At 37.9% G+C, this 27053-nt stretch overlaps 1 protein-coding gene across 2 annotated transcripts; it reads right to left on the bottom strand.

Annotated features, from left to right (window-relative positions):
* Positions 1-1541: 1541 nt before the first annotated feature.
* On the bottom strand, positions 1542-22055 carry gga3a (golgi associated, gamma adaptin ear containing, ARF binding protein 3a). 2 transcript variants are annotated; one of them, XM_041785864.1, is made up of 17 exons: positions 22001-22055; positions 20938-21022; positions 20723-20798; positions 20197-20295; positions 19985-20108; positions 16968-17071; positions 13901-13981; positions 13630-13767; positions 13259-13340; positions 12878-13003; positions 11655-11870; positions 9051-9124; positions 8558-8961; positions 5927-6198; positions 4898-5067; positions 4659-4769; positions 1542-2935 (listed from the first exon to the last, which is right to left on the bottom strand). In XM_041785864.1, the coding sequence occupies exons 1-17, from the start codon at positions 22035-22037 to the stop codon at positions 2825-2827; spliced, it is 2310 nt and encodes a 769-aa protein (XP_041641798.1). In that variant the 5' UTR covers positions 22038-22055; the 3' UTR covers positions 1542-2824. The 2 variants fall into 2 exon arrangements, with proteins under 2 accessions (XP_041641798.1, XP_041641799.1); XM_041785865.1 differs by having other exon boundaries at positions 11655-11867.
* Between the last annotated feature and the right edge of the window lie 4998 nt (positions 22056-27053).

Below are 27053 nucleotides of genomic sequence, written 5' to 3'. Positions count from 1 at the left end.
GGAGGGAACCAAGGTGATATCAAAGAACCCAGAAATCTCTTACAATAACCCTGACTGGTTGATACCAAATGTATTTTTCTGTCAGTTTAGAGGCTCCATCATTTGTTCTTTAACTTGATTATCCCCCATTTCTTAACACCACAAAATATTAAGATGAAGCTTATTATCATCATCTGTGGTTATCAAGTAGGCTTAGACTTCATTTTGCCAGCTACAGTGATGTTTACACTTTAAAAAAAATTACTAATGCATTCAATAAAATCATTAGAAACTTTATAAGCGGCAAAGTTGTTTTTTTCTGCAAGGTGGAAGTCAGATAAGTCGTTATTAGAGTAAAAAGCACTGACCATGTATTCTAAAGCCTTGTGCAGAACAGACAATTTAAAATGGGACTACAGTTATTTAAAACAGGTTTACCCCCTCTAGACATGGGGAGAAAAAGACTGCTTTCTAGATGTGACGGATGATATGTGTAATCAGAAAAAGATTAAAAATAAATTTCAAAGGGAAAGCAATAATGTAAGTGGCTAACTTTAAAAAAGTACCGCTTCAGTTTATAAGGGTAGGGTTGGGTATTGTTTGGGTTTTTTCTAATACTGGTGCTAAACTGATACTTTTTAAAAGATGCCAGTGCTTAAACAGTGCCTGAATTGATACTTGTAAGACAAAAATTTGTTTTGAAAACCTGCAGCTTCTTCACATAATCTATTTCATGCCTTTCCTTTGGAGTAACGGGGTTGGCAAGGTACTGAAATGAATCACAGAAATCTGTTTTAGAATTTGATTGAGGAGGCATCGGATGTGTTGGTACCAGTAAGATGGTGCTGACACTCATCCCTACATGAGGGTCTGTATATTTTTTTCTGTCCAAGAATTTAAGGGATTCATGTAGGTCATAGGTTGTAACAAGAATGAAACTATAAGACTAATTTCATTTGATAGATCCTGATTATCTAACCCAGCTGTAGAGGGATTCTCCTGTCTAGGGTTAAAAGACTCAAATAAGCCCTTGATAAATTATCTGCAACAACAATGTCATATTGTCATATACAGTTATAACAGGGATAATACTGTTTCATGAGTATTTCTAGCCACTACTTGTTGACGCAGACAGTCTAGTATTGCTTCTTAACTTAAAAATTTTACTATGATTCAATACAACTTAAAGAGTGTCTACATGTGACTACACTGATATTTGTCTCTGGATGTTGAAAAATAAGGCAAAATGTGAACACCTTGAAACAAATAAATACATCTCAACCTTTATTTATTTAGTTTTTTACTGTGCAAAGAGAAAGCTTTTCAAAAAAAAACCAAATAACAACATCATATAACAATTTCAGACAAATAAATAATCATATAAGAAATATATAGATAATCTCCCCTTTATAGAGCAAATCACCCCAGAAAAAAATAGTTTACCATCAACTATTTACTTTGTATTTTTCCCAGATTTTGCACTATAAATATCTCATAAGAGCTATAGATAACAAATAAATTACTAACCCCCCCCCCCACCCCCACCCCCACACACACTCACACACACACTTCTTCAACTTTGTTCAGAAAATATATCCAGCAAAGGTGAGGTCAAAGCTCAATGCAATACATTGAAATTTAATGAACTTCTGCCTGACTATACGATATGCCTCTGTCTGGTGGGGTTTATTGTCAGGTGGCTTCAGCTCTTTTAGTCCATCCACTGAAGACATAAAGACAGTCCTTGCTCTTAATAGTTAATGTAGTGAAAAGATAAAGGATTTAATGTAACTGGCAGAAGGCTGCAGTTTTATCTGGCAGAGTTATTATTATTATTATTGTTTAATCAAATATGCTTCCCATAGTGCACAGCTTTGACATTAAACTCAATGAAACCCAACATTTATTGTATTATGTAACACATTTTTAAATAAATGTGAATACTGTATGCTACTGCCACCTCTACAGATCTGTGCCCATCTTTCTGCAACACCAAAACTTTCCATCAACCACAGGAGCAGTCAGTACTAGTAACAAATCGTCTCTCCAAACCAAAATATTAAATACGCCTATGATAATAAATATTTCAATTCTGAAAACACAACTGTTGGACTTAATACAGTATAAGAACAAAAGAGACATGTGAAAGTACTCAGTAGTAGTTGTTAGACTTGTTGGAAGAGATTAACTGCTACCTAAAGAGCCAATCTGTTAGTGCTTTTTAGAAAACATGCTTTTGTCTACTTTAGTCCTATGCCTGTGAAGCATTAAGATACTAAAAGCACCAAGTATTTCATAAAGGCTGGGCCTCTTTGCAACCTCCTTCAAATTCTGTTTTTGCAATATTTATGCTAAGTGCAAGTTTTCTCTATTCATTTACCCTATAATGGAGGGGGAGTAAATATCAACAATACACTTAAAGAAAAATGGTAGCATAACAGAAAAAAACAGTTAATAACTCAGCATTAATCAACATAACAGATGTTTTTTTCTGCAAAGCCATCGTCCTCATTTTATCTCAACAGAAAATGTGTTCATGCTCCGTATCTCTTCACTCTGGCAGTAAAATTTGATGTCTTTCTGGTGTTTGTATTTCCTCATCGAGTTGTATTTTTCTATTTATTTATTGCAATAAAAGTTACATAACGGATGTCTGCTACAAGATTTTGGTTACCTTTCTTTTGGGAGGCATCTCAAGCAGAAAACTCCTTCAAGGTACACTGAAGTTTATAGTACATCAAATTTTGCCAAGAAGCTTTCTAATATTACCCTTTATGTTGACTTCAGAGCTGCTCTGACAGCCTAAATTGATAAAGCAGTCTTGGTATGTCAGCTGGTGAAAGGACTATAAAGCCCCCCATCTGTCAGCAGGTGGAAACTCATTCACCTCTCCCACTTCTGTGTGCAGTTGCTCCCCCAGCATAAATGTCAGCTTGTACCTCATCCGAACCTTTTCCTGAAAAACAAAAACATGCTCAGCATGGCTGCTGTCTACAAGCAGCAAGGATTCTTGCTTTCACAATGATTGGGATCATTATATCTTCAAAGTTTATAGGCTGGCATGTAGGAATGTCAGAATGGGGCAATACTGGGCCAGACTTTTTGTGACCTCAAACTCAGGTGAAAACACTAGCTGTTTTTCCAATGATAACAGAACTTCAAACATACATTGGGGCCATAATTGCACGTCTCACCATTTTATACTGCTATATTGCTGGTACAGTGCCTATTAAAGTATTCACCCCCTTGGATGTTTAATCCTTTTATTGATTTTATAAATCAGTCACGGTCTATATAATTTGGCTTTTTTGAACAAAAAAATGACAAAGAAACAAAACTCTTCAATGTCAAACTGAAAACAGATTTCTACAAAGTAATGTCAAATCAATAAAAATATGTAACATAAAATAACTGATTTCCTAAGTATTCACCCCTGCAAGTCAATGTTTTGTAGATGCACCTGTGGCTGCACAGCACTGAGTCTATGCAGCCCTTTTCAAGTTCAGCTGTAAGTTCTCTACTGGAATGAGTTCTGGGCTTTGACTCGGCCACTCCAGAACATCCACTTTGTTGTCTCCTAAACATTTCTGTGTAGCTTTCGCTGTATGCTTCAGGCCATTGTCTTGCTGGAAAATAAATCTTCTCCTAAGCCGTAGTTTTCTTGCAGACTGAATAAGATTGTTCTTTAAGAATTTCCTATATTTTCCCACATTCATTTTACCCTCTACCTTTAGCATCCCCACAGCATGATGCTGCAACCAAGAGCTGTATGCAGAGTCTCTTCCATCTCAGCTGCTGAAGCTTGTTTCTCCTTCAGAGAAGTATTTGGTGTCTTGGTAGTCTCTCTCACTAGTCTTCTTCTTGCATAGTCCCTCAGTTTGTGAGGAGGACGGCCTGATCTAGGCAGATTTACACATGCACAATATTCCTTCCATTTCTTGATGGTGGCTTTAACTGAACCCTGGGGGATGTTCAGTGCCTGGAATTTTTTTTTATCCATCCCCTGACTTGTACTTTTCACCTGTAACCTGTTTTCTATCTGTAACTCTCTTATTCTGGTTCAATGTGGACCACTGTCTGTCTGTGTATTGCCTGTTTGTTTTTTTTCTCTTGGAGATGAATGTATTGATTGTGAGCAGCACTGCACTTATGTCCATGACAAATTTCCCCTCGGGGACAATAAAGTTTATCTTATCTTCAATAACCTTTTCTCTGAGTTGCTTGGAGTGTTCTTCTGTCTTCATGGTGTAATGGTAGCAAGGAATACCGATTAACCAGTGACTGGACCTTCCAGACAGAGGTGTCTTTGAACTACAGTCACTTGAGACACATTCACTGCACTCAACTGATCCCCATTTCTCTTACTACGAGACTACTAGCCCCAATCGGCTGGACCTCTGTTGCTTTGGCCACTTTAAAGGGGGTGAATATTTATGCAGTCACTTATTTTACGTAGAGAAGTTTTATTTAGTTGGCATTACTTTGTAGAAATTTATTTTCACTTTGGCATGAAAGAGGTATTTTTTGTCAAAAAAGCCAAATTATATCGACCATGATTGATTTATAAAATCAATAAAAGGGTAATACACCAAAGGGGGTGATTCCTCTTAATTGGCATTATATATTGTGTGTTTACACTGAATTTTATGGTACAACAAAAACTCCAGGATGACATCTACCTTAAGAGGATTGGCGAGCAGCATGACCTGAGTGATGGCAGCAGGAGGAAGAATTGGGTTGAACGGAACCAGCTCTGTCCCTGAGGGAGGTTGTAGCTTCACTTTCATGGTCTGGAAAGTTAGATTTATAGGAAGTATCTCATTTTATGTTTTTAAATACATGTCAAAATCAATGCTTTTACACAGGAATGTTCAATATACAGCTTCTCACAGATTTCAAAGGACATAGCAGGGTTTACCTTGGGCACAGCAGCCTGCAGAACAATGTTCCTGACAGGCAGTGGAGCTGTGTTAAGCATGGATGCCACCATCACCAGAACATCAGGTCTGCCTGGTGGACTGTTAGTGGCAAAATGGAGCAGAACCCGTACTCCGTTTTTATCATATGCTGTCACAGGACACACTTGACCTTACAGAAAAAGCACAGAGGAAAGGTAAAAGTTGACGATTGCATTGGTTAACAGGTCACATATCACAGGCTGCAGGTTAGTCAGTCATTGTTCCATTCTCAGACAGCAAAGACAAATACAAAATGTTCTGTGGCCCTGAGTATAATCAACCTGTTGTTTTTATGTTTCTGTTTTCAATCACATGCTGTGATAACTACAACAATGACACAATCAACACTAACTGTGATGGAGTAAAATTCTCAACCATTGTTTCTGCAGTTTAGGTTTTCCACTCTCACCACTAAGGGGCAATATTGTTTAGCGATCGGACTTGCAGCAAAAAAATCAGCATCACAAAAGAAAAGGATTGCATTTACAAAACCACCACTTTACCTGCATATAAAGACATAAACTCTCTCCTCTTATAATTAGTTCACCTCGGATTTGTGATTGCTTCAAGGAACTTTTCAAGATTGAAGATGATTTTTTTTTTTTTAATCTAGACATTGATGCAGTACACTCAAATCTAACTCTTATAATCATAGTCAAAGGTAGAATTGCCCTAAAATGCCCTCTATGTTTTACATTTAAAGCGCATTAGTCATATTTAACTGTCCTGGACAGCAAGACCATCTGTCATAAACAACAAATAATCTGCACACAAATATATATTTAATTTAATTCTGCTTTCATTTGTATTTTTGTCCTGAATGTTTTAGTAAAAAATGCATGATTATAAAACATTAAGGAAAAATCTGATTCACTGTGGTGTCCTCATCTGTCAAAACTATTCACAATTTAAATTTTAAATGGAATAAAACTTCTGAAAACACACAGAATCACAAAATGAAAACACTAACTCTATGTCTTGAAACTTACTTGGCTTGATAGCTTCCAGAGGGACAAAAACATTGGCCAGGGAAACTTCTTGGCTTCTGCTCGGGCTGGGCTGGCTCAGAGAGAGGATGGGAGACAAAGAGCGTAACAGAGGACTGTCATCTGCCCTGTGACTGGAAGGTGGGAGACTGGACCCATCATGTACCCTTCCTTGGAGCAGAGAGGTGGATGCTGTTGAGGGGACGCCCAGACTTGAGGACAAGACAGCAGGGGCATTCAGATCCTTACTCTTGACCAATACAGCATCCGTAGCACTGAGTAGATAAATCAGAATGTGTTTGTCAAGGACTTTAGAGACCAAAGAATGCTGAAACATAGGACAAAAATAAACAACAAACATCCTGTGAATGCAAAGGCAGTTTGTTTCACACAAATACACTACAAAACTCAAATCTTATCAGGTGCAACAGTCAAGTTTCTCATCAAGAAATTTTTAATAAACATGTGAAAGGAAAAAAAGGCCCTAAATTGCAGTAACAAGAAAAATAATCCATACATGCCGTATCAGTTTCCTTTCCTTGAATACCTTGAAACAAGATAATGCAAAACTTCAAGAAAAAGTCAGATACAATTTAAAGGAATTCAAGGCCCAGTCCCTTCTACTAGTATTGCTACATATTTTGCCAAATAAACGCAGCTCTCAACCAGAGGACCTCCACGTTTAGTGCTGAAATAGTGTGCTGATTGGAAAAAAGGAGAAAAGCAAGAAGACAAAGAAAAAATGAACTTCAACATCTGTCCAGGAAAGAGACAAATGTTCACGTATGTGCCACTGTAAAAAAGAGAAAGAGGTTAGAGATTGGCTGGAGATGCCTGTCTGGGTGTGTATGTACACCCACAGGTGGTGAGCTCTGCCTCTCAGTCTCTTCTGTATGATTATCTGGACAAGGACTAAAGAAATGTTAACCTAAGTGAGTTACAGGAGGGATGGAGATGACACTACCGCCAAAATATTCTTTCTAGTATAAATTTCTCTAGTATAAAAACCTTTGCTCGGCTGTGTTTTGTTTTAAAGAATTAAAGGCCTGTCTCATACAGAAGCTAAGGCTATTAATTGAAGTTATACGGCATCTACATCCAAATACGTTAGACGTAGACATTTCATTTTGTACTACTTAAGATGGAGAGACTTAGATATAGACATATCGAACTATGAAATATTTGGGACAAGAAATCAGAAAAATAAACTTAAGATGTGAGTTTTAACAGTGGACAAAACAAAACTTCCAAACGTGTGTTGTTTGATCAGAGGCAGAAAGCCTAACCACTTCGAAATGATCAATCACAACCTCTGCCTTTTGCGTAAACTGAGGCGTTACAAATTAACAATTATTATAATTAGGTCTAGATCCGCAAACAGCCTTCAAAGTATTTAATCTCTGCTCTAGGGAACATTGCTGAGTCATAACACTTCAGTCTCTTAGAGTGGCTGTGTGACCCTCAGTTCACTTAGTATAAAAGGTTAAGAGAAATATGAGGAAAAATCTAGACTAAGGACAGAGAACAGATAAATGACTCTCAATCATCTTGGTGGGTGGAAGTACCTTAAAACTTGATTATTTAATCACACACTTCTGCTGTTTAGAGCAAGAAAAAGTAAAATGCACATTGACCATCTATCAATTCAAAGTTTCCCTTTTTTCTAAATATCATCCTGCATCTTGTTTTAGACAGAACAAGTGTTTATTAGGGTTGAATGATTAAATACATTCTCAATGTTATCATGATATGAAAATGTACAATATGCGCATTGTATTTGATGTGTCAGAGGAGATAAATTAATAAAAACACACATTTTAAACACACAAACCATCCATACATTTAGTGAGCATGTATCATTTGGCCCATCAGATGGTGCCATGGACATGCTGACCAATCAAACCAGCTAGCAACCATTCTTTCTCTGAGTCACTAGGTGCCATTTGACATTGCGTTTATTATTCACTCTGCTGCTATGACTCTTATTTACCACAGGTGGACTCCAATCAAGGTGTATTAACATCTCAGCCAAGAGAAATGGGAGGAACCTGAGCTAAATTTCAAGTCTTTCTGCAAAGGGTCTGAATACTTAAGTCAATGTGTTATTTCAGTTTTTTTATTTTTAATTATTTGCATAAAATTCTAAAATTCTGTTTTTACTTTATCATGATGAGGTACCGAGTGTAGATTGAGAATAAAAATGACATTTTATGACTGTAGCATCAGGCTGCAAAATAAAATTGAAAAATGTGAAGGTGGTCTGAATACTTTCTGAATGTACAGTAGCTGAGGACATGATTTAAACACAGTGACCATGCTGTTACTTACCTGAGGACATAATAATGTGGAATTAATTTTCCTTTCATATAAAGCTCTTTCAAGGCAGTGTCCTCGCTATGTTCCTTCATATAAAGTAGACAAAATAAAGCATTTATAAATTTGTTCACAAGGTTTCTGCATGCAGTTTTGCTGGATAAAGTATGGTATCCAATAAAACAAGCAGAGAAACTTTAGAGCTATTGTGCAAACGTCATTGCAATTTTGAATCGTGTTGCCCAAATCCCATATTTTCCACATATCATACTACAGCCCCAACGCTTATCCAGATCCCCTTATCCTTTCATCATTACTTACTTTTTAGGACTGCCCAGGTCCAGCAACGCAAGGTCTTGCAGGCTGTGACTGAGAGAAGTTTCTGCAGAGTGTGACCCTCCTGCTGAATTAGAGGCTTGATGTGAAGTCACAGGGGAGGTTGGGTGAGCGGGCGAGACCATGCACTGAGGGAGAGCAGCAGGGGCTGCCGTGACCAGTCCTGAGCTAGGAGGCTGTGCAAATATGTCTGATAATGATGAGAAAGGTGCTGATGAAACAGTAGGCAGTGGGAAAATGTCGACAGCGGGATTTAGGCCGGAGTTGGTTGTAGAAGTCTGGGGTGAGTAAACTGCTGCTGAAAGGGCATCGGAAAAAAGTGATGATGTAGATAATGCTGAAACTGAAGATGAAGTGGTATCCAAAAGATCCAAATCTTGTCTGAAGTTCTGGAAAGACAGGGTGATTAAAAACACTACAGTTACCAATAAAAAAAAATACTTCTATTTGTATGAATTATTGAAGTTAATTTGCATACCTGTAAAGAAGAAAAATCATTACTCTGGTTTACATCGGCTGTTTTCCTCGGTTCAGGTGCAGGTTCACTGAGACCTGTAAGATATTATATTTGTATCATACTCCCTTACTGACAGCCAGTTTTCAAGCAGTTAAATGCCATGTTCACACACAGGGCACACTCAAAAGTGTTTTAGAAAATTTCAGGAAAGCCTGCCCATGAAATCTTCTGAGTTTCTTATTTGAACATGTCCTTGATAGTGTGAAGTTTTCCCTGCAGGAACCGGGTTTACCTCAGGAGACAAGATAAGACATGTAGAGGATGCAGAAGAAATTCAAACTAGCAAGACAAGGCAGCACAGTCCATAACTATAATAGGTTTTTCAAAGTGAACCTTTGCAACAGCGCCATAATGAAGCTCCACCATCTTAACACCTTGAGACATTCATATCTACATCCCAATGGCATGATATTTGATGTCCCTGTTTGTTTATTCAAACTGTGTTGTACTTTTGAGGGAGCATGAGAGAGGAACCCACACTGGCTACACTGATCTGGTTTCTTCCTCTGTAATGCCCCTGGGCCTCACTCACCAGTATCATCCAAAGATTTTTCCTTAAGTCTCTGTAAAGTGAAACCCAAAATTTGTGTCTTAACACACTAGATGTATTTAAATAAGATTGCTGTAAACATTTGAAAACACCAGTCTGTGTGACTGAATTTGGGATTTAGACCGTTAGAAAGTTGTTCCCTTCATTCCCAGCATGGTTTAATTTGAGCAGATCAAATATAGCAGCCCATGATATTGCCGGTCACTATGGTATTAGCCCATCCCCTAACACTACAATGATATAAAAACACCAAGCAGTTTATCTCAGTACAGTCTGTTGTTCGCTGATGTCACTGCCTTTATTGAAATTTAAGAGCCAGCTACATGCTGTGTTTTTTGTTAACTGTGAGGTAAATTTCCCAAATCTATCAGCCATATTGGCCTACTGGTAATTAGAAGTATCATAACAGAGAGATTTGTGCCAGAAAACAATCAATTTATTCCTCAACTTCTGTCTGCTCCGGCACAGAGCTAGGTAGCTGAGCTCTGGCCAGAGTTCACTGTAAGGTCAGGAGGCAGGCTGGAGTCCTTGTCTATTTTTCTCTTGAGCCAGATGCAGCAGGAAAAAACATACCTGCTGAAGGTGTGTTTTAATCCACTTTTCACTTGTCCTGGATGACAAAAACAAGCAGGTTGTGATTTTCTCTCTAGGCAGCAACAGTTCCCTCATGCTATGCTTAAGTTTAATAAAGTATCCGATTATAGACTCGTTCTATTCCTGCCAAGTCTGTCACAATAAAAGCCTCCAATGCTGATCATCATTAGACTTTTATTTTGACGATCGAAATCAGGAAATGCAGTGTTCGACAACTAAATATCCATACTTTAAAATACTTTTATGGTTCTAAAGTGGATGCTTGTTTTTCCAAAGTAAGGATGATTTGATTAAAACAAATTTATTCTGAAACCAGATGCTTTAAAATAATGGAAAATCATCAAACATATTTATACTAACTGCTGCACACATACAAATTTGTGAAGATTTTTTTTTATTGTTTTAAATAGGTGTCTACTGATAAAACTCCTATACATCTACTTAATTTATACGAATAATTTAACATTTTTCAGCTAAGACTAAACATTGCATGTTTAAACTAGAAAAGCACTCGCCATTAGCCCTATCTCCCCATAGTACAGAATCCTTGAAAAAATTTCTGGATCCAGATGCTGATCATACCCAAAATTTAACCAGTTCTTCCTTATGCAATTTCTGACATTTCCTGAAAATTTCATCAAAATCCATCCACAACTTTTTAAGTTATGTTGCTGACAGACAAACAAACAAACTAACAAACCCTGCCGATCACATAACCTCCTTGGCGGAGGTAATTAATACTTGGCCATATTTAAGTAATGTTTTTGTGCAGATTATTTAATTATATAAAAGTTCTGAATTGATAGAAACACAGTAAAATAGAATTACAATTGGTATTTTATCGTGTCATTCTTAATCTGCCTATTTTAGTGTTAAGTGCAAAATTAAACATTTATACTTTCATATCAGCACTCAAATGTGCCTCTGGAGCTGGAACTGAGGAGGGGGTCACCTCGTCTCCCCTTAATGTCACTGCAGTGTTCACGGTAAAGGGGAAATATCCCCAGAGTGTAAATATTATGGCTTGAAACAGCACTGTAATTCAGCCTGGTGACATTATTTTCCTTTTTATCAATGCTACTTGTACCACAGTCGGATGTACGCATAGTTTTAAAGGATGAGCATTAAAGTACACAGGAGCAGAAAAATGTATGAAGCATCACTACATGCTTTAAAATTCTGCCAATCATGCAGTGGTTATGCGGTTCAAGCGTCATTATCCTGCCAGCTCACTTGTAAATGTTCCTCCTGTGTTTATAGCACACCCGTACTGCACACAGAACCTCATAAGGAGGCTGGCAGGGACAACTGTCAGTGAAGTCAGGGTGAAAAGGTTGACTCTTCCCTGAAACTTTCAGGATTTCTGTGCGTGTGTGTAAAGCAGTAAATATTTATTGTTGTCATGAAGGCATGCATGTCACCTAAAGATAAAAGCTCCTCATCCAAAAGAGAAATTGCTGCCGAGGGTGTCCTGGAGCTGGGGATGTGAGGGTCACTGGCAGAGGACCCACACAGCAAGTCAGCAGGAAGAGATAAAGAAGATATCGGAGGTTGCTGCTCTGGTGGAGAGAGGCTCTGGTTGTCCAAACCCACCAGGTCAATCAGAATCTCTGACTGGTTGATATGACTGCTGCCTGCTGGAAGTAAAAAAAAAAAACACTTAAGATGGAAAACAAGATTGATATGTTTTTTTTGTGTTTCCCTGTCTTTAAAAAACAGATCAGCATGAATCCTTCTGTGAAGAAATGTTTGAAGCAGCCAAGAGTGGTTTTATGGTGATGTCTGTGTACAAGAACTATGTTCCTTTCCAGAAAGGATGCAGCCGAGGACCTCAACTTCATACCTAAAGTCGGACGAGCGCCGGCATATCTTTTCTTCTAATACCGGAAGTCACTTGAACTGAACGACTTCTAGGACATACAAGTTGTCAAAACTACGTGAGTTTTCGGACGAAAAAGCACAGTGATTACAATGAATTTTAATGATCAATTTATGATCCAAATTCACGTATCATTCAGCACATCAATAAGCTGGTTCATGTTGCCAGAGGCAGGTCTGCTACATAATGCAATACAAGTAGACAAGGAGTATCCAAGTTTTCAAATAAATAACTCAAACAATGACATTAAATTGATATTAATGAATCATTTATACTCAATGATCTATATTAATTTAAGAACTGATGGTGAATCACAAAAGCAGAATCCACTGGACTGGACATTCAAAACCCTGTGATATTTCTCCACTGTGTGTATAATCAGAATCTTACTGTGAAGCAAATTGCTCCCTTTCTAGTCAATCAGAGCAGTTCCACTGCCCACACTCTAGTCTGCCACTAGTGTGTCCCTGAATCACAGCTTCGCTGGAGATGCACTGCAAGTCTATTTTCAGTGCTGGCTGCTGCCAAACCGCATCAATTCCCGTGGATCAGAAAGCTCCAAACAGGGAGTCACAAGTGCAGAATATCAGGTTCTTTCAAAATACATCTTCCTATCAATAATCAATAATCAATAATATCATGCACTCATGTCAGAATGGATCAGAAATTAACCCAAAAAGGTGCATGCTGTAAACAAGAAATTAAGAGATACTGCAAACATACACAAAGCCTTAAGATTCTGCCCTTATAAGAGGCAATTTTTACCTTGTCTGAAAGATGACTGTGTTTGCTGTACATCTCCAGTCTCTCCATTAACAGCCTGTCCTTCCACAATCATCTTGTAGGAGCTAATGGCGTGGGAAAGGTCATCACTGGCCTGCAGGATGTCTCCTGATGAGGACATCTTTAAAGGTTAGACTTAACAGAATATATGCTAAACATTAAGACCAACATTTTACCAAATAAAGTCCACTGTTTACTGTGTGAGCAGGAAATCAGTCAGGGCTTCACTCTGGTCTGATAAGATGCCATATCTGACATTAACACAAGCTATTGTAAATCAGGATTTAACCTTTTCATGGATATATGAGGACTGATAAAAAAATGTAATCAGAATTAACAAGGCCTAATAACGCAACTTCTTACCCAAGCTGCTGTCGTTATCCTCAGTCTCAGTGGCCAGCTGAAACACAGTTTGCCTTAGCTTGTCACAATCATCATACAGCTCCTAGAAAAAAGTAATTTAAAACATGAATATTCACAACTTTTCCAGAAACTGCTGTCATAGGATATAAACAGAGAAGTTCCCCTCAGACATAGTAACCGCCAATTGATACTATGATATTCAATAGATTTTATGAAGTGTGCCTACTTTTATTTTTTCAAATCAACTGCTCTGCACAGCACTCTGTGATGAGGGCAAGGATTTAGCAACACTTTCAGTGTTCAGCAAGGCAAATGGATTAATTTCAGTTGATTCAAAAGGTCATTTGAGCTGCATGATGGTGAAAACAAACCCTAATCAACTCCTTGTCTCCAACTGTTGAGTCTTCTGAACTGAAGTGAGCAAGCATCTCGTTAAGGAGTTTGACGCTGTTGTTGGCTGCCTCCAGTGTGCTTCTTTGCTTTGTAGCTCTTTGTGTTCTTACTTCATCCTAAAGATAACCACAAAGCATAAAACAAATGGTGGTTTTGCTTTTTATAACATTATTGAAAAAGTGTATTCTCATTTCTCTCTGAAAAAAAGTATCACTAATTAAAACATTTTCCGTTTAGACACCAACACACCTCCTTGACCATGTTCTTGATCAGTCGATTAGCCTCTTGCAGATCTTCAGGCTTCTTGCTCTTTAGCAGCTCTGACAATCTCTGCAGAGAGTTGAGAGCATGCTCAATTTGTAAACAATAAATCTCATTTCTCCCAGACTACACAAACACAAGCAGCAAAACCACACCAGCTCCCAGACCCCGAGAAAACTAATTTCCTCTTAAGATCAACTGCAGTCCCCCAGAGAGTAAACTGGCAGTTGTGACCTCTTTCGCTGTGCCGTATCTCTTATGGTAATAGGGCAGAAAAAAACAAACAAACAAACAAAATGGAGTACTTTCTGTGGTCATAGCATATCAAAATTTGACATTTTCCTGTGGGATCTAATGCCTAAGTCAGTGATGCAACAGCAAACACATGGGATGAAAAAAAGGAGGGGGTCCTCAACTTTTGATCCTTTATGAACTTTAGGTCTACAGACTGCTGTGAGAAATTCCTAGTACACCATAAGGGATGGACTGATGCATCAGTGGAACAACAATTTAGGATGATATAGACCCACTTAACAAACATCTGCAATTAATGTGGAACGTGCCTATGTCAGTAGCCAATGTATATCTGTCATGTGGCATCGCCATACTGCTCGCAAGTTGAAACAACTAACTGCTGATTCAGAAAAGTCTTCTTATATAAGGCCACAAATTCAACTAACAGACAAGCTCTTTTCCAGATGTGTTAAACATCATGTTATTTCAAATATATTTTAAAAACCCAACATGTTCAAGGGTTAGGGGGCACAGCATACAGTGTGTTCTTTCAGAGGAGGCTTACTCTCCCATACTTTGAAAACCCGTTATAGCTCATTTAAAAACCCGACATGTATAATTACACATAAGTCATTTTCAAAAATTGGTATCAGTTACTTTAAATTTGTTTGAAAGGTTTCCTCCTAATTAAAAAAATATCTAGCCAACACCTTTTTTTTCTTTAAAATCTTCAATTAAGCATAAACCAACCCCAAATAACAGAAGAAGAGATATGCCACAGTAAAATATACTGAATACACCGACAAAAAAGTATATGTACACCAACCATTCCCCAAACACATGACACTAAACACAAATTCAAACTTAATCTTACTACTGTAATTGACGGCGTGTCTGTCTCTGTTGATTTACACGCCACACCGTTGCTAACATAGCCCTTAATACCTCTCAGAAGACTTCTTAGGTGTACTAGTTTGAAACTGGAGCAATGAAAAAAATCATAAATATTTACAGATTTTCCTAAAACAAGCTCACGAGAGTGACAGAGCCAGAAACAACTGTACTGTTTGAACACACCCACAAGGAAATGTATTTGGATGAGATGATACACCTGCTGCACGACCCCTGATCAAAGTAAGCTCTCTTTAAATCAGTTTTGCTCATATTAAAAAGATATTACATGAGATGTGTCACACATTGCTGTCAGAATCATTCACTGAGAAACCACAGTTTTATTGACGTTTTGTCAGCTGTAGTCATTGGTGCAGCATCAACATGTTTGAATATGGGAGTGTCTATGCATAGCCAGCATCAGGCGGCGGGTGGGCCAGGTGATGGTTTGTAAAAGCTCCACAAAAAGTGTGTGCACTTAAACTTTCTAAGTCAAAAGGCACAGCTTTAATACCCCCTTATTGTGTAATTGGTCTATCACTGCACATACACAGAGACTGAGCTAATATGCAGTTATTTGGGGAAAAACAACCCAGCCTATGCAATCGGGCTTATTGCATTAAGCATCTAATGATAAGGATGGTAACAGGATGGCATAAATAGAGTAAAGATTAGCCTACTGTCTGAGAGCTGGAATTGTGCTGCATTTTTTATGATGCACAAACTTTCCAGAGATCAGGAAACAATTTCTCTTCTGTGTGACTTTAAATAAATGACATGTAAATAAGGTTGTTGAATATTACTTTGACATTGCTATTACTATGCCATAACCAGGAGTTTGTGGATCTCAGCTGCTTCCTTTTTTTTTTTTTTTAATCCATGTGTGGCAACGTTACGCATGACAAAGATCTGGTTGTTTTATTAGGTTTTCTTCATTCAGAGGAGAAACTTAATCAGGGCGGTGCTTAAGTGAACATATTAATATTGCCTTTAATTCAACACACTGTCATACTCAATATTAAACACGGATCGTCAGAATCTGTGTGGGATGCTGGCGGGATTGGGCACACCTGTTGCAGGTGCAGGCAGGAGCGGATAGCACACACTGCTGTAGTGAGCAAGGGCAGGATTAAGACAAGAGTCCTGCGCAGGGCTCTAATAACATAACTTAGTAAACCTTATCTTAGTACATCACTTTAGAAAAGTATGCATGTATCCATTTCATGAATCAATACATGGCATTATTAATAAAGTGTAAGGATAGTATCAAAGTTTTTTCTTTCTTTCCCATGCTTTAGGATACTTGCAGTATTTTTTGGCAAGTTACATTTAGCATACTTATAATGCTAAAATAGGAAGTTCTCCGTTTCTGCTTCTGCTGGATTTCTTTTGCTCGTGCTGCTTTACATTTACCCACAACTTGAAATCTTAACTCCTCCATTTTTACAGTGGCTATTTTCTAAAATAATTTTCCTCAAATACACACTCCTCCAGTAAACCCAATATTTCAGATGCCCATTCACTTCTTAAAGATCATCTCAAACCAATAATGGATTATTTCTTGATGAGGGGCAGTGACTCTCTATTGTTAAGCCAGCCAATCTCCTGCCTGTAGCTTTCTGTTAAATGGACAGATACGAAAGATGTATTGATCCTCTTGTCTTACTCTCAGCAGGAGACTATTTTCAGAATGTCAAACTATTCCCTCCAGAGTAATTAGCAGGGAGGTTCTGAGGATATGCCAGCAAGTTGATATAAATACTGCCAAAGTGTCCCTACTGTCAGGTCCCGGGTAAATCACTTTTACAGGCAAATAGAGCATTTAATCAAATATATCAACATACAGAGATAAAACAAGAAAATTACAGTTCTATGCAGAAAGTTGGAATGCTAACATAAAAATGGCCAAATCTGAAAATAATCTTCTTACCTTGCTCTTCTTCTCATCATCAAACACAGGGTTCTTAGCTCGAGGAGATGGTGATGGCATTAGTGTGGCATCAAGAGGGATTTTTGGATCAGCTAAAACAATACCTATAATTAAAGAGGGTAAAAAAATACAACAGTTGGAACAGGACTTACCCATTAAAGACTATTTGGCATAAAACTTTTGAATGTCGCTGTCACTGACTGACAACTTTTAGATAAATGTTTTTATCTTAAAATAACTGCTTATTATAAGTTCTGAAATCTCTGTCTTTGAAGATTAAGAAACATTAGAATATGCATGTGCTTGACAAATCATAAGAATTAATACAGTTATAATATTTTTTAATAGCTTGTTTGGGGCTGTGTGTTCCCTGGAAGACTGTGTTTTGACAGAAAATACATTAAATAAAGTTTCTGTTCATGCAACATTACAATGATATCCCTCTGCATTCCTCACATGTAGTGTTGTGTGAGGGTTCTTAAACAGACTACTGGTAACACCAGAGAACAACAGCGTAAGAAGGTTAAAATATTGATGGACAACAGTGTCTTTTATGTTTTTAAGAATATCCAAGAGGTAACTACACTTAGCACAAAAACTAAGGAAATTTGTGTTTGGTAGATGATTTCTTTGTTGTAACAATGCCTCTTGGCAATAAATTTTATACCGTTGGAAAGCCTGTTTATTTGTCTTTTAAATGATGCCACATTTCTAAGGAACATGCACGTGTGGGATGAGCAGCAAAGCTGAGTATGTGGGTTGCACCCATGAAAAATTTGCCAGATCTTCTCTGCCAATGCCAAACAGCTTATTTTGCTGTTGCTATTGACTCTTATTTTGAGCTTCTGGTACCCTTAGGTGCTGCCAATCAGGCACCTGATTGGCAGCACCTGTGAGCATGGACCCTGCTACAGTGGTCAGAGTGGTCAGTAGATGTCTGCTCCAAGAATCGGCATGCCACGTTTGACTGATCTGGATAGGGCCTGTGTGATAGGGCAATTTCAAGCTGGTGTTCCGCAAAACCAAGTTGCGGCATTGTCTGGAGTGAGCCCTTGTACCATCTCCAAACTGAAGGCTCACCTTGTCAGCATTTAGGTACTGTAGGCTGTCTTCTACAGATTTGCAGTCAAGGTTTGCAGGACGATATGGCCAACGGCTCTTTGCCCAGACAATCTGGAACAGACTGCACGCAGACAATCTCTGCTGAATATCGCTGAACATAACGTTCTCCTGATTGCTGTACCGACAGAGTAACATCTTTTGGTGGAGGCAGTGTGATGTGTGGGGCAGCATCTCCCTCACTGGAAAAACGATGCTTGTCATCATTAGAGGCAATCTCAATGCAGAGAGATATAAAGATGAGATTCTGCCACCAGTGGCAACGCCATAGCTCCACAGTCTGGGACCGAACTCTATCCTCCAAGATAACAACGCTCGCCCCCACAGAGCGGGGTTTATCAGAGACTACCTCCAGAATTTGGGAGTGGAGAGGATGGAATGGCCTGCCAGCAATCCTGACTTCAACCCCACTGAACACTTGTGGGATCAGCTTGTTGACCAGCATGAGGAGGAGGTGCCAGGCTGTTGTGGCTGTGTATGGTTCTTTAACAAGCTACTGAGGCTCCTGCTTATTAAATGAATAAATTTTTAAATTGCAAAAATGTCTTGTTTCTACAAACTTCAATCATCCAATCCACCAAACATCAAACAAGAGTCAATGGCAGAATAAGCTGTTTGGCATTGGCAGGGAAGATTTGGCAAATTTTTCATGGGCGCAAACCGGATACTCAGCTCTGCTGCTCATCCCACACATGCATTTTCTTTACAAATGTGGCACCATTTAAAAGGGAAATAAACAGGCTTTGCAACGGTATAAAATTTATTGCCAAGAGGCATTGTTACAACAAAGAAATCATCTACCAAACACAAATTTCCTTACTTTACGTGCTACGTGTATATAAAAAGAAGAGTCCAATCACACTTTTGTAACACTTTTCCAGTACAGCTTTTTTCAGTTGATCCAAGACAATTACACCGTTTGGCTGAAAGGGATAACCAAAAAACTTGGGATGGCCACAATTACTTAAGTACTCGTTTACATCATTACCATTACAGTCATTTTTCATTCCTCACTCTGCTGTGCACATCTGAGGCTACAACTCAGTCACAAGCCACAGGTCAACTGTGACCAGAAAACATTATGTCCGGAAATACTTCAGCAATAAAAACCATGATAATGTGAAGTGCAACACATCGGACAATAAACCTTTAAATCATCACTGATTTGATGCTTAATCAAAATCCTCATAAAACAAGGAGACAACAGGCAGCCTCTTATGCCATTTGCTAACACTGTACGCTCATGTTTCGATGATGATAGCAGAGTAAAGAAAATTCTCTTGCTAACACAAAATGGTGCCTAGAGAGATGCTCCCCTTAAGTTTTGTGCAAGGAGAAGTTGACCTCAGAGCATTTGTTGAGCTGGACCACAAGCAACCATCAGGGCTAACAACAGCTATGAGAGTGAAAAAGATGTGATTAAAGCTTAGCACAAATATCAGTCTGCCATCCTACAGAAACACATTGCTGATGAGCAACACATTGCAGACAGCAGTGGAGTGAGGTGTGTTAGTTTAAATGTATGCTTGTGATCCATGTTTTTTAAATGCAAAAGAACACATAATAAAGTAATGAGAGTATTTAAATACTGACATAACTAACAATACTCATCTGTTTGATGAAGAATGCTTAGTTCATTACCTATATAAAAATGAATATTGAGTAGAGAGCAAAGCAATATGCATACATTCAAATTACGAGGAAGACTGACAAAAGTATAAAGGTAATTTAACTTGTGCCAGGAAACTTTTTAAAAAACCTGTGGATGATATGTAAAATTCAAATAGAATATTTTACAATAAATTTGAAATAGGCTGTATGAAAACCATTTTTGATGCCCAACCTCTGCTACATCTTATTAGTTTATTTAAACAGTCCAAAGTTGTTTGTTGTCTCACCTTGAGACTTCAGCATCTGATATGCTTCACAGATCTTTGCTTCATCTGGCAGAGACACGGTCCAGCTGTACAGCATCTCGATTACTTTTGTCTTTACTTGTTCTGAAACTTTGTCTCCTAGATACTGAAAATAAAAGATGAAAAAATTAAAATGGCATGAAACACCATTTAAAAGCAACACGAGATGGTGTTTGTATATTAATGGCACTTACTTTAGGTGAAACAACTTTAATTAATTCATTTAAAAACCTAAACTTTCCAACTTCATTGTGAAACCTTCGCCCACAGTTCTTCATACAGGCCTCTAGAACCTCCCCCCCAAAAAAAAAAAAAAAAACAACACAAGATCAATCAGTAATCTTTTTTAATGTAAAATCCAATTATCAGGGATGCATGATATTGCATACTGCATGGTATAAATGTAGGTCTGACCTCTAGAAACACACTTTAAAGTTTAAGAAATGAGGATAAACAAAAACAAAAGACTTGAGCTGGTGAGCTTGCGCTTAAAACTCTACAAATGTACTGCTGCATCTGACTGATATTTACAGGAAATATAGGCCGATATGTAAAGCCATGTTCTAAATATAAGACATTTTCATATTTGTCAAAACCAATAACAAGCGTTTTAAGTTAATATCTGCCAATGCAAATATCATGGCGACAATATTGTGCATCCCTTCAAATCATAGTAAACAATTTTCAAATGAAAAATAAAGAAATTGTTAAACTACTGACTGTTAATGCTTGTATTGCCTCCCATTCCTGAGGGGACTGAATCTTGTGAGCCAGCAATCTAACGGATATTTGTGGGCTGAAAATGACCAGAGAAGTGAGTAAGACAGTGTAAAGCAAACCAGAGTGGTAAGCTTTCTTATTAGTACCACATATTTACCAAAATGAGGACAATGTAACAGTGTGTGAGTTAGCTAATTGAATGAATTTGACCATACCCTTCAAGCTCCTTATTGATTTGGTCACAGAAGCCCATTATATACTCCCAGTCTTCCTGTCTGTTGGAAGGATTGGTAGCTTTGTCTGAAAAAAGGAGGGATATGATCTCTTATGAATAGAAAAGTAAATTGTAAAAGGATTTTTTTTTAATGATTTTCTTATTTTCACAGAGGCATGCAATTGATATCAATTTATGAATATTATGACATAATACTTTGGCAGGAGAAATGAAAAAAAATCCAACTTTTCTATAATTTTTCTTAAAATGGAAGATTTACTATTTATTTCCTGAGTTGTGTATAATGAAAACTTTTTTAAGTCCAAATGACAGTTATTTACAGAAACATTTTTAAAGATTTGTGTAGAATGAAATAAGAATATCAACATTAATTCTAAATTAAATATATACATGCATAAACAGGAAACCAGTTTATATAAACAGAGTTGCAGCCTGTTTTTCCTGGCAGTGAGGTAAATGAAGGTTTTCAATGGGAACAAACTTGTTTACAAAGGAACAACTGCTTTGAGATAACAAGACACCAATCTGTCAAAGACCGCATCCAACCCTAGATCCGTCTGTTCCTTCAGAAACTACATAACAAACAAATAACACAGACAGTTGTTTACTTCTGTTTCAAGGTAATGCTGTTATGAAGGCTGCTTTCTCTAATTCTGCTCTGATTTATCAGTATTGACAGAACTGTGTGAATTTAGATTAAATTAGAGCCTGGAGGTGTTTACAGCAGCCGTCTATTACCCCAGGTAGCAAAAGCAGCTCTCACTAGTGGAATAATATTTCAAAGTTTGCACCCCTCTCAACAAAAACAGACACACAGCTACAAACAGTGGAGCTCATTTCGGCTAACAGCGACTTCCATCAGTTACCAGCAGCTCTGTTAGCAACCTTCTGACAACATAGTAAAGTTAGCACAATGCCTCTTATATTAATACATGTCATGTAAGTCCAGCTAATGGCTCGAACACCCTCGGTTGTGCAGCGTTAAGTGCGAATCCCTAATTTTAATAAACTGAGGGGAAAAATGAGTTTTAATAGGAATTTACTTAGCCAGGACTCCAACGACTCCCCATCGTCCGCCATATTTGCACCCAGGCAAACAACGCGTGACTCCTCCTGCTGCATTCAATTGCTCTCGGAGGAATGGGAGCTGTTGCGATATTCCCGCCACCTTAATGGTGTGTAGTTATTTTTTGTTTTCTCATACCTCTGGTTATGTTTTCGTCTGTAAGTATATGGGGATATAATGTGAATCTGTCTTGTTATGCAGCGTCAGTTGAAGCTAATTTTACTTTTCTTTTTTCAAGTTTAAAAATGGTATGGGAAAACGTTTGTTTTTGAGAAAAAAATCATGTTTTTGAGGGGAAAAAAACAATAGTTTTAGATTATAAAGTTGTTTATTTACATTAAACCAAACTCAGAATTTCTGGGTGAAATGCCATAAATTTAGGAGAACCTTTACATTTTCAAGTTTAAAAAGTCATAAATTCTGACACCATAAATTAAGAAAATGTCGCGTTTTTTCGCATTGTTGTCAATGCGAGAAACTTAAACTGATATTTAATTTTTCTATGTGGATCTTCAGGTGCTCAGCTTTAGTAAGATACGACTGGGGGTCCCTAAGGAAAAAAGGTGGGGTACACAGATTTAAGAATTTAAGTGCTTGGACACTGACTTGTTGTCCAGGGGATCAGCTTCCTCAGCAGGCCTAGAAACACATGACTGAAGCTAAGCTAGTTAATAATAGGCTAATTAAGTTGTGCCACATTATATTATGAAACCGCACATTTGACCATGTGTAAACCATCAGAGCCTAAGTCACAAGCACTGACTGTATGGATGACATGATAGCACCTCTCGTTTTTGTCATGAGGTTTCATGTTTGAGAAAAAAAAACTGCTATCTTAAACTTTTCTTTTTAAGCTGCTCAGAGACTATTAAACAGGCTAGCTAAATACAGCCTCTTTCGCACAGACATAGGGTGAAGTTGACCTATTGAGCTAGAATGCCAATTTAGTAATTGGATAAGCATGATATAGTGAGTCCTAACTTTAGCCAAAGTAATCAATTATGGTAGCGTGATATGTGCTGTTTTGGCATAGGCTATGGCTTCTTGAAATGTGTAATGTGTAAATACTTTTCTAATTGTTTCATTTCATACAAGGAAATGGTATTGTTAGATAAATACTAATGTAGCTTTGGTCTATCTGTGGCGAATGAGTTATGAACAACCAACTGAGTTACCTCTTGTTTTCTGTAGACTAGAGCCCTGGTGGGACTCTTAATCCCACTCCTGCTGGAGTGAACTATTACCACCCAATCCCACCTACATCCCTCACAGATTCTGACAATCCATGTAGCTAAGATATTCAGAAAACAGGCAGTGTGTTTAATTAAAGGAATAAGAATATGAATGTGTTCACTTAAGCACAACCTTGATAAATACTCTCTGAATAAAGGAACACTCCACTTGCTGAACACTTGTCATGCATAATGGTGCCACTCACATATTAAATAAAAAACATTTTGATAATGTTGAATAAGTCTCTGACATTTTAAAGATTCAAAATTTTCACTAGTTGACTGTATTCCCAGAGCTCAGAAGAGAACCATGGGTATTTGTAGTCATGTTTCTGAAAAGATGGGCACACATATGCTATTTTTAAATATATCTTTCATAAAGAGACACTGACAATCAGAGTACTGTTGTCATGTAGGAGGCTTCCAGAGGGACAGAAACTCGGAAGAAAATAGTATTTTCATCTTGTTGTGAGTGTGAGGATATTTACTTGGTATGCTGACCAATAAACGATAAGAGGTCTGTAATATATCAGAGTAAGAATGAGATGTCCTTTTTTTGCAGTATTTTTCTCTTTGTGGACCTATTTCTCTTTATCAAGATGATATCATGAAAGGTTTTGATCAGTTGAGATACCAGCTGCAGGTAAGCTTTAAATACAGGGAAGAATGTTGTTTGTTCACAGCTCATGGTTCTTATTTATACCAGTAAATTTATCCTAAATATGACAGAGATTGACCAGGCCTCTCTCTGTGTGGTTGTGTTTGTCCTTGTCTGATACTGAGTCTCTTCATCACAGAGGCAACATCTGTCAGTGTCAGATCTGTCTTGACTCAGCTGAGCTGGGCTCTCCTATTTTGATTTCACTGTAGCACTGCCACTATCAATTGTCTGCAGCAGTCCTTAACAAAGGCATCTCTCGCCTTTAAATGCAGGGGTGGTTCCACAAAGTGAGGCCCTTTTCCAATTTGCTAAAAGCAGTCATAGCCAGAGAAGAAAAATACTTTTAGACTATTTCTTTTTAACCTTTGTACGCTCTGTAAGAAAGCCTGCTCAGATAAACCTTTGTTCACATAAAAGGATCAAGAACCAGAGTTTCTGCAGCAGAGAACCAAAGGAGCAGAGCAGTGACAGGAGCCTTTGGACAACCACAGGAGCAGTCTGGAGCATTTGTCGGCCAAATTGTGTGTTTGTGAAGACAAAGTGAGTTACATATTCTTATACTTGTTGTTGTTCTGCTTGCTTTTTGCATATTTAGGATATAGTGGTATTCCAAGTTAGAGCTAATTATGACTGGGTCTTATCAGAATCAGATTTATTGCCAAGTATATTTTCACATGCAAGGAATTTGACTTGGTGTTGGGTGCAAAGCAGTTAACATATAGGAAGAATAAAGATATCAAGAGGCTAATGAAAGTTAAAAAAAAAAAAAAAAAAAAAAAAAAAATATATATATATATATATATATATATATATATATATATATATATATATAAAGGGGTTAGACTTGAATAGATTTTTATAGAAGATATACAATCCCCTCCAAAAGTATGCACACTCTTGCCAATGTCTTGAGAACACTTGATGCACAAGGCCTCAGGCAGTTGCTTACCTTTGCCAAATGGAAAAAAAAAATGCCTATGCCCAAATGTCACTCACTTAAGTATTTTCTTATGCAAAAGCAATGGCCAGGGTGTTGCCCACAGGATCTACTCAGTAATCGTGGTGGCTTCATCTCAAATATGACAGGGATTGAGCAGGTGGCACCACCACATGTTTCAGCTCAGGAGATGGATCAGAGGAGGACAGGGATACAGCTCCACCAGCCTGTAGCTCATCGGTGAATGTGCTTTGGATATGGCAGATCACTTGGCAAACACTTAGGGGCTCACCATCTGTTCTCTTCAGGAAATGTTGCTTGTGATTTAGAGGATAGATTGACTGCCCAAGCCTGAGAAGTCTTTTCAATAAAAACTACAATTCAAGCTTTTATTTTTGAAACATCCTTTAGATGGATATTTTTACAGAATAGGTGAAAAAAAAGCTTGTCTGAACAAATGTCTATTTGGAATTGGAATTGCCATTTTAACTTTTTTTAAAACTTTGATTATAATAGCCAAGGTATTTAAAGATGTTGGGTTTCTATTTAGCTCTAGCCCATTTTGGGCCAATGGTTTCTTTACCTCCACACAACCTATTTTAATGTAGCGTTTCCCAAGCATGGATATGCATGTCAATAATACAGCCACATTAAAAAAAAAAAACTAAATCTGTGGCAGCAAATGAAGAAGAGTTTGTACAAATAATGCAACTTTGCAAACTGCAAAGTGATATGACTGCTGGCTGTGACAGGATAATGATAGTCCTGTTTTTAAATGTGAAAGGTGCAACTTGTTCATAAAAAGAAATTTTCAACCTAATATTAACACAAAAACCAAAACCAACTCTAGAAACATTAATTTCACCAAGGCGCTGATAAATCAGCAGAATCAGGAAGCAGCCAGAGTTGAACAGTGTTAAAGCAGCAATATGACTCATGGAGTGTCCCTAGTTTATCCAATCCCAGTTAAACTGTGACATTGATTCTGTACATATTAATGAATTTTATCAGTTTTCAAAGACCTCTTGTGGACCACCTGCAGTACCTCCTGGGCCCACCAATGGCTGCCAACCACACTCTGGGAAGCCTAGTTTTTCTGCCTTTTACTTTATGTTGGATGTTTGCTGTTACATCAGACGTCAAAAGATATTATTTCTGAGCCATTTTGTCCTGGTACAGAGCATATGATCATACATCTCCCCACTGTGCCACATTAAAGCTGTGTCTACAAAAACATCTGCCATATTCTTGTTTGCACTACAGGCAGCAGAATCTCTGTCTCTTCACTTGCTTTTACAGAACAGCTTGTACCTCATGTTACCCCATCTCCTTTCTCTCTCTGCATTTGTTTGAAATTCCCACAAGATTCTTCAACTTTTTCTGTCGGTAGATAGTCAGTCATTTTGATGGCTCCAGAGAACTAATGCAAGTTCTGATTTTCAACACTGCTAAAGCTTTTGTAGCTTTTCTAATCTGAGATGTGCAGATGGATTCTGACTTTTTCAGGTGATAGGGCAGTGTTTATGGTTTATTTTCCATTTTAGTAGCTGGATATCTGATATTGTGTTTACACTGCAGAAACCCAGATCTGAGGACCCCTAAACAAACTGGCCCTTTTAAGATTGAGACTCCAGCACATCACTGTAGCAAAGCTCTACCTTCACTACGCCTTTGAATTTTACATCGAACCCCACAACTTTGAAATAGTGGTGTTCCTGTGTGCAATTTTGCTTCATGTAACAGAGTGAAGAAGTACAGGAAGCACAACACTTAAAAAACAGTGCAACTTCAAATGCATACTCCTACAAGCATGGCCCTATTCCACCCTGCTAGCTAAGCCCACTGAATCATCCTAAACCCCACCTACTCCATGTTAACAGATGGGGCATGGATTTAACATTTAAATGTAATTACATCATATCTCAGGTTTTCTCCTTCCTAAACTCTGTCAAGATGGTTACTTATCTAGCAGTTAATTTGTCCCTGCCTTAGTGTTATTTTTTCTGTCAACTCAGGTTTTTATATATTGTTTTTATGCAAAATAGAGCTGATGCAACCTCCTGACTGACCACTATGCCGACAAATGTAGGTCAAGGTGTTTTCTTAGATCAGCTGAGGAGAGAAGGACCTAAGGATGTTATACTGTTACAAGAGTCCTTAGACTTTCTATAACCCCAAGTGTCTGCTTCAGATCAACACA

Source organism: Cheilinus undulatus, linkage group 4, assembly GCF_018320785.1.
Source record: "Cheilinus undulatus linkage group 4, ASM1832078v1, whole genome shotgun sequence".
Lineage (NCBI taxonomy): Eukaryota > Metazoa > Chordata > Actinopteri > Labriformes > Labridae > Cheilinus > Cheilinus undulatus.
This window is presented reverse-complemented; position numbering and strand designations above follow the sequence as displayed.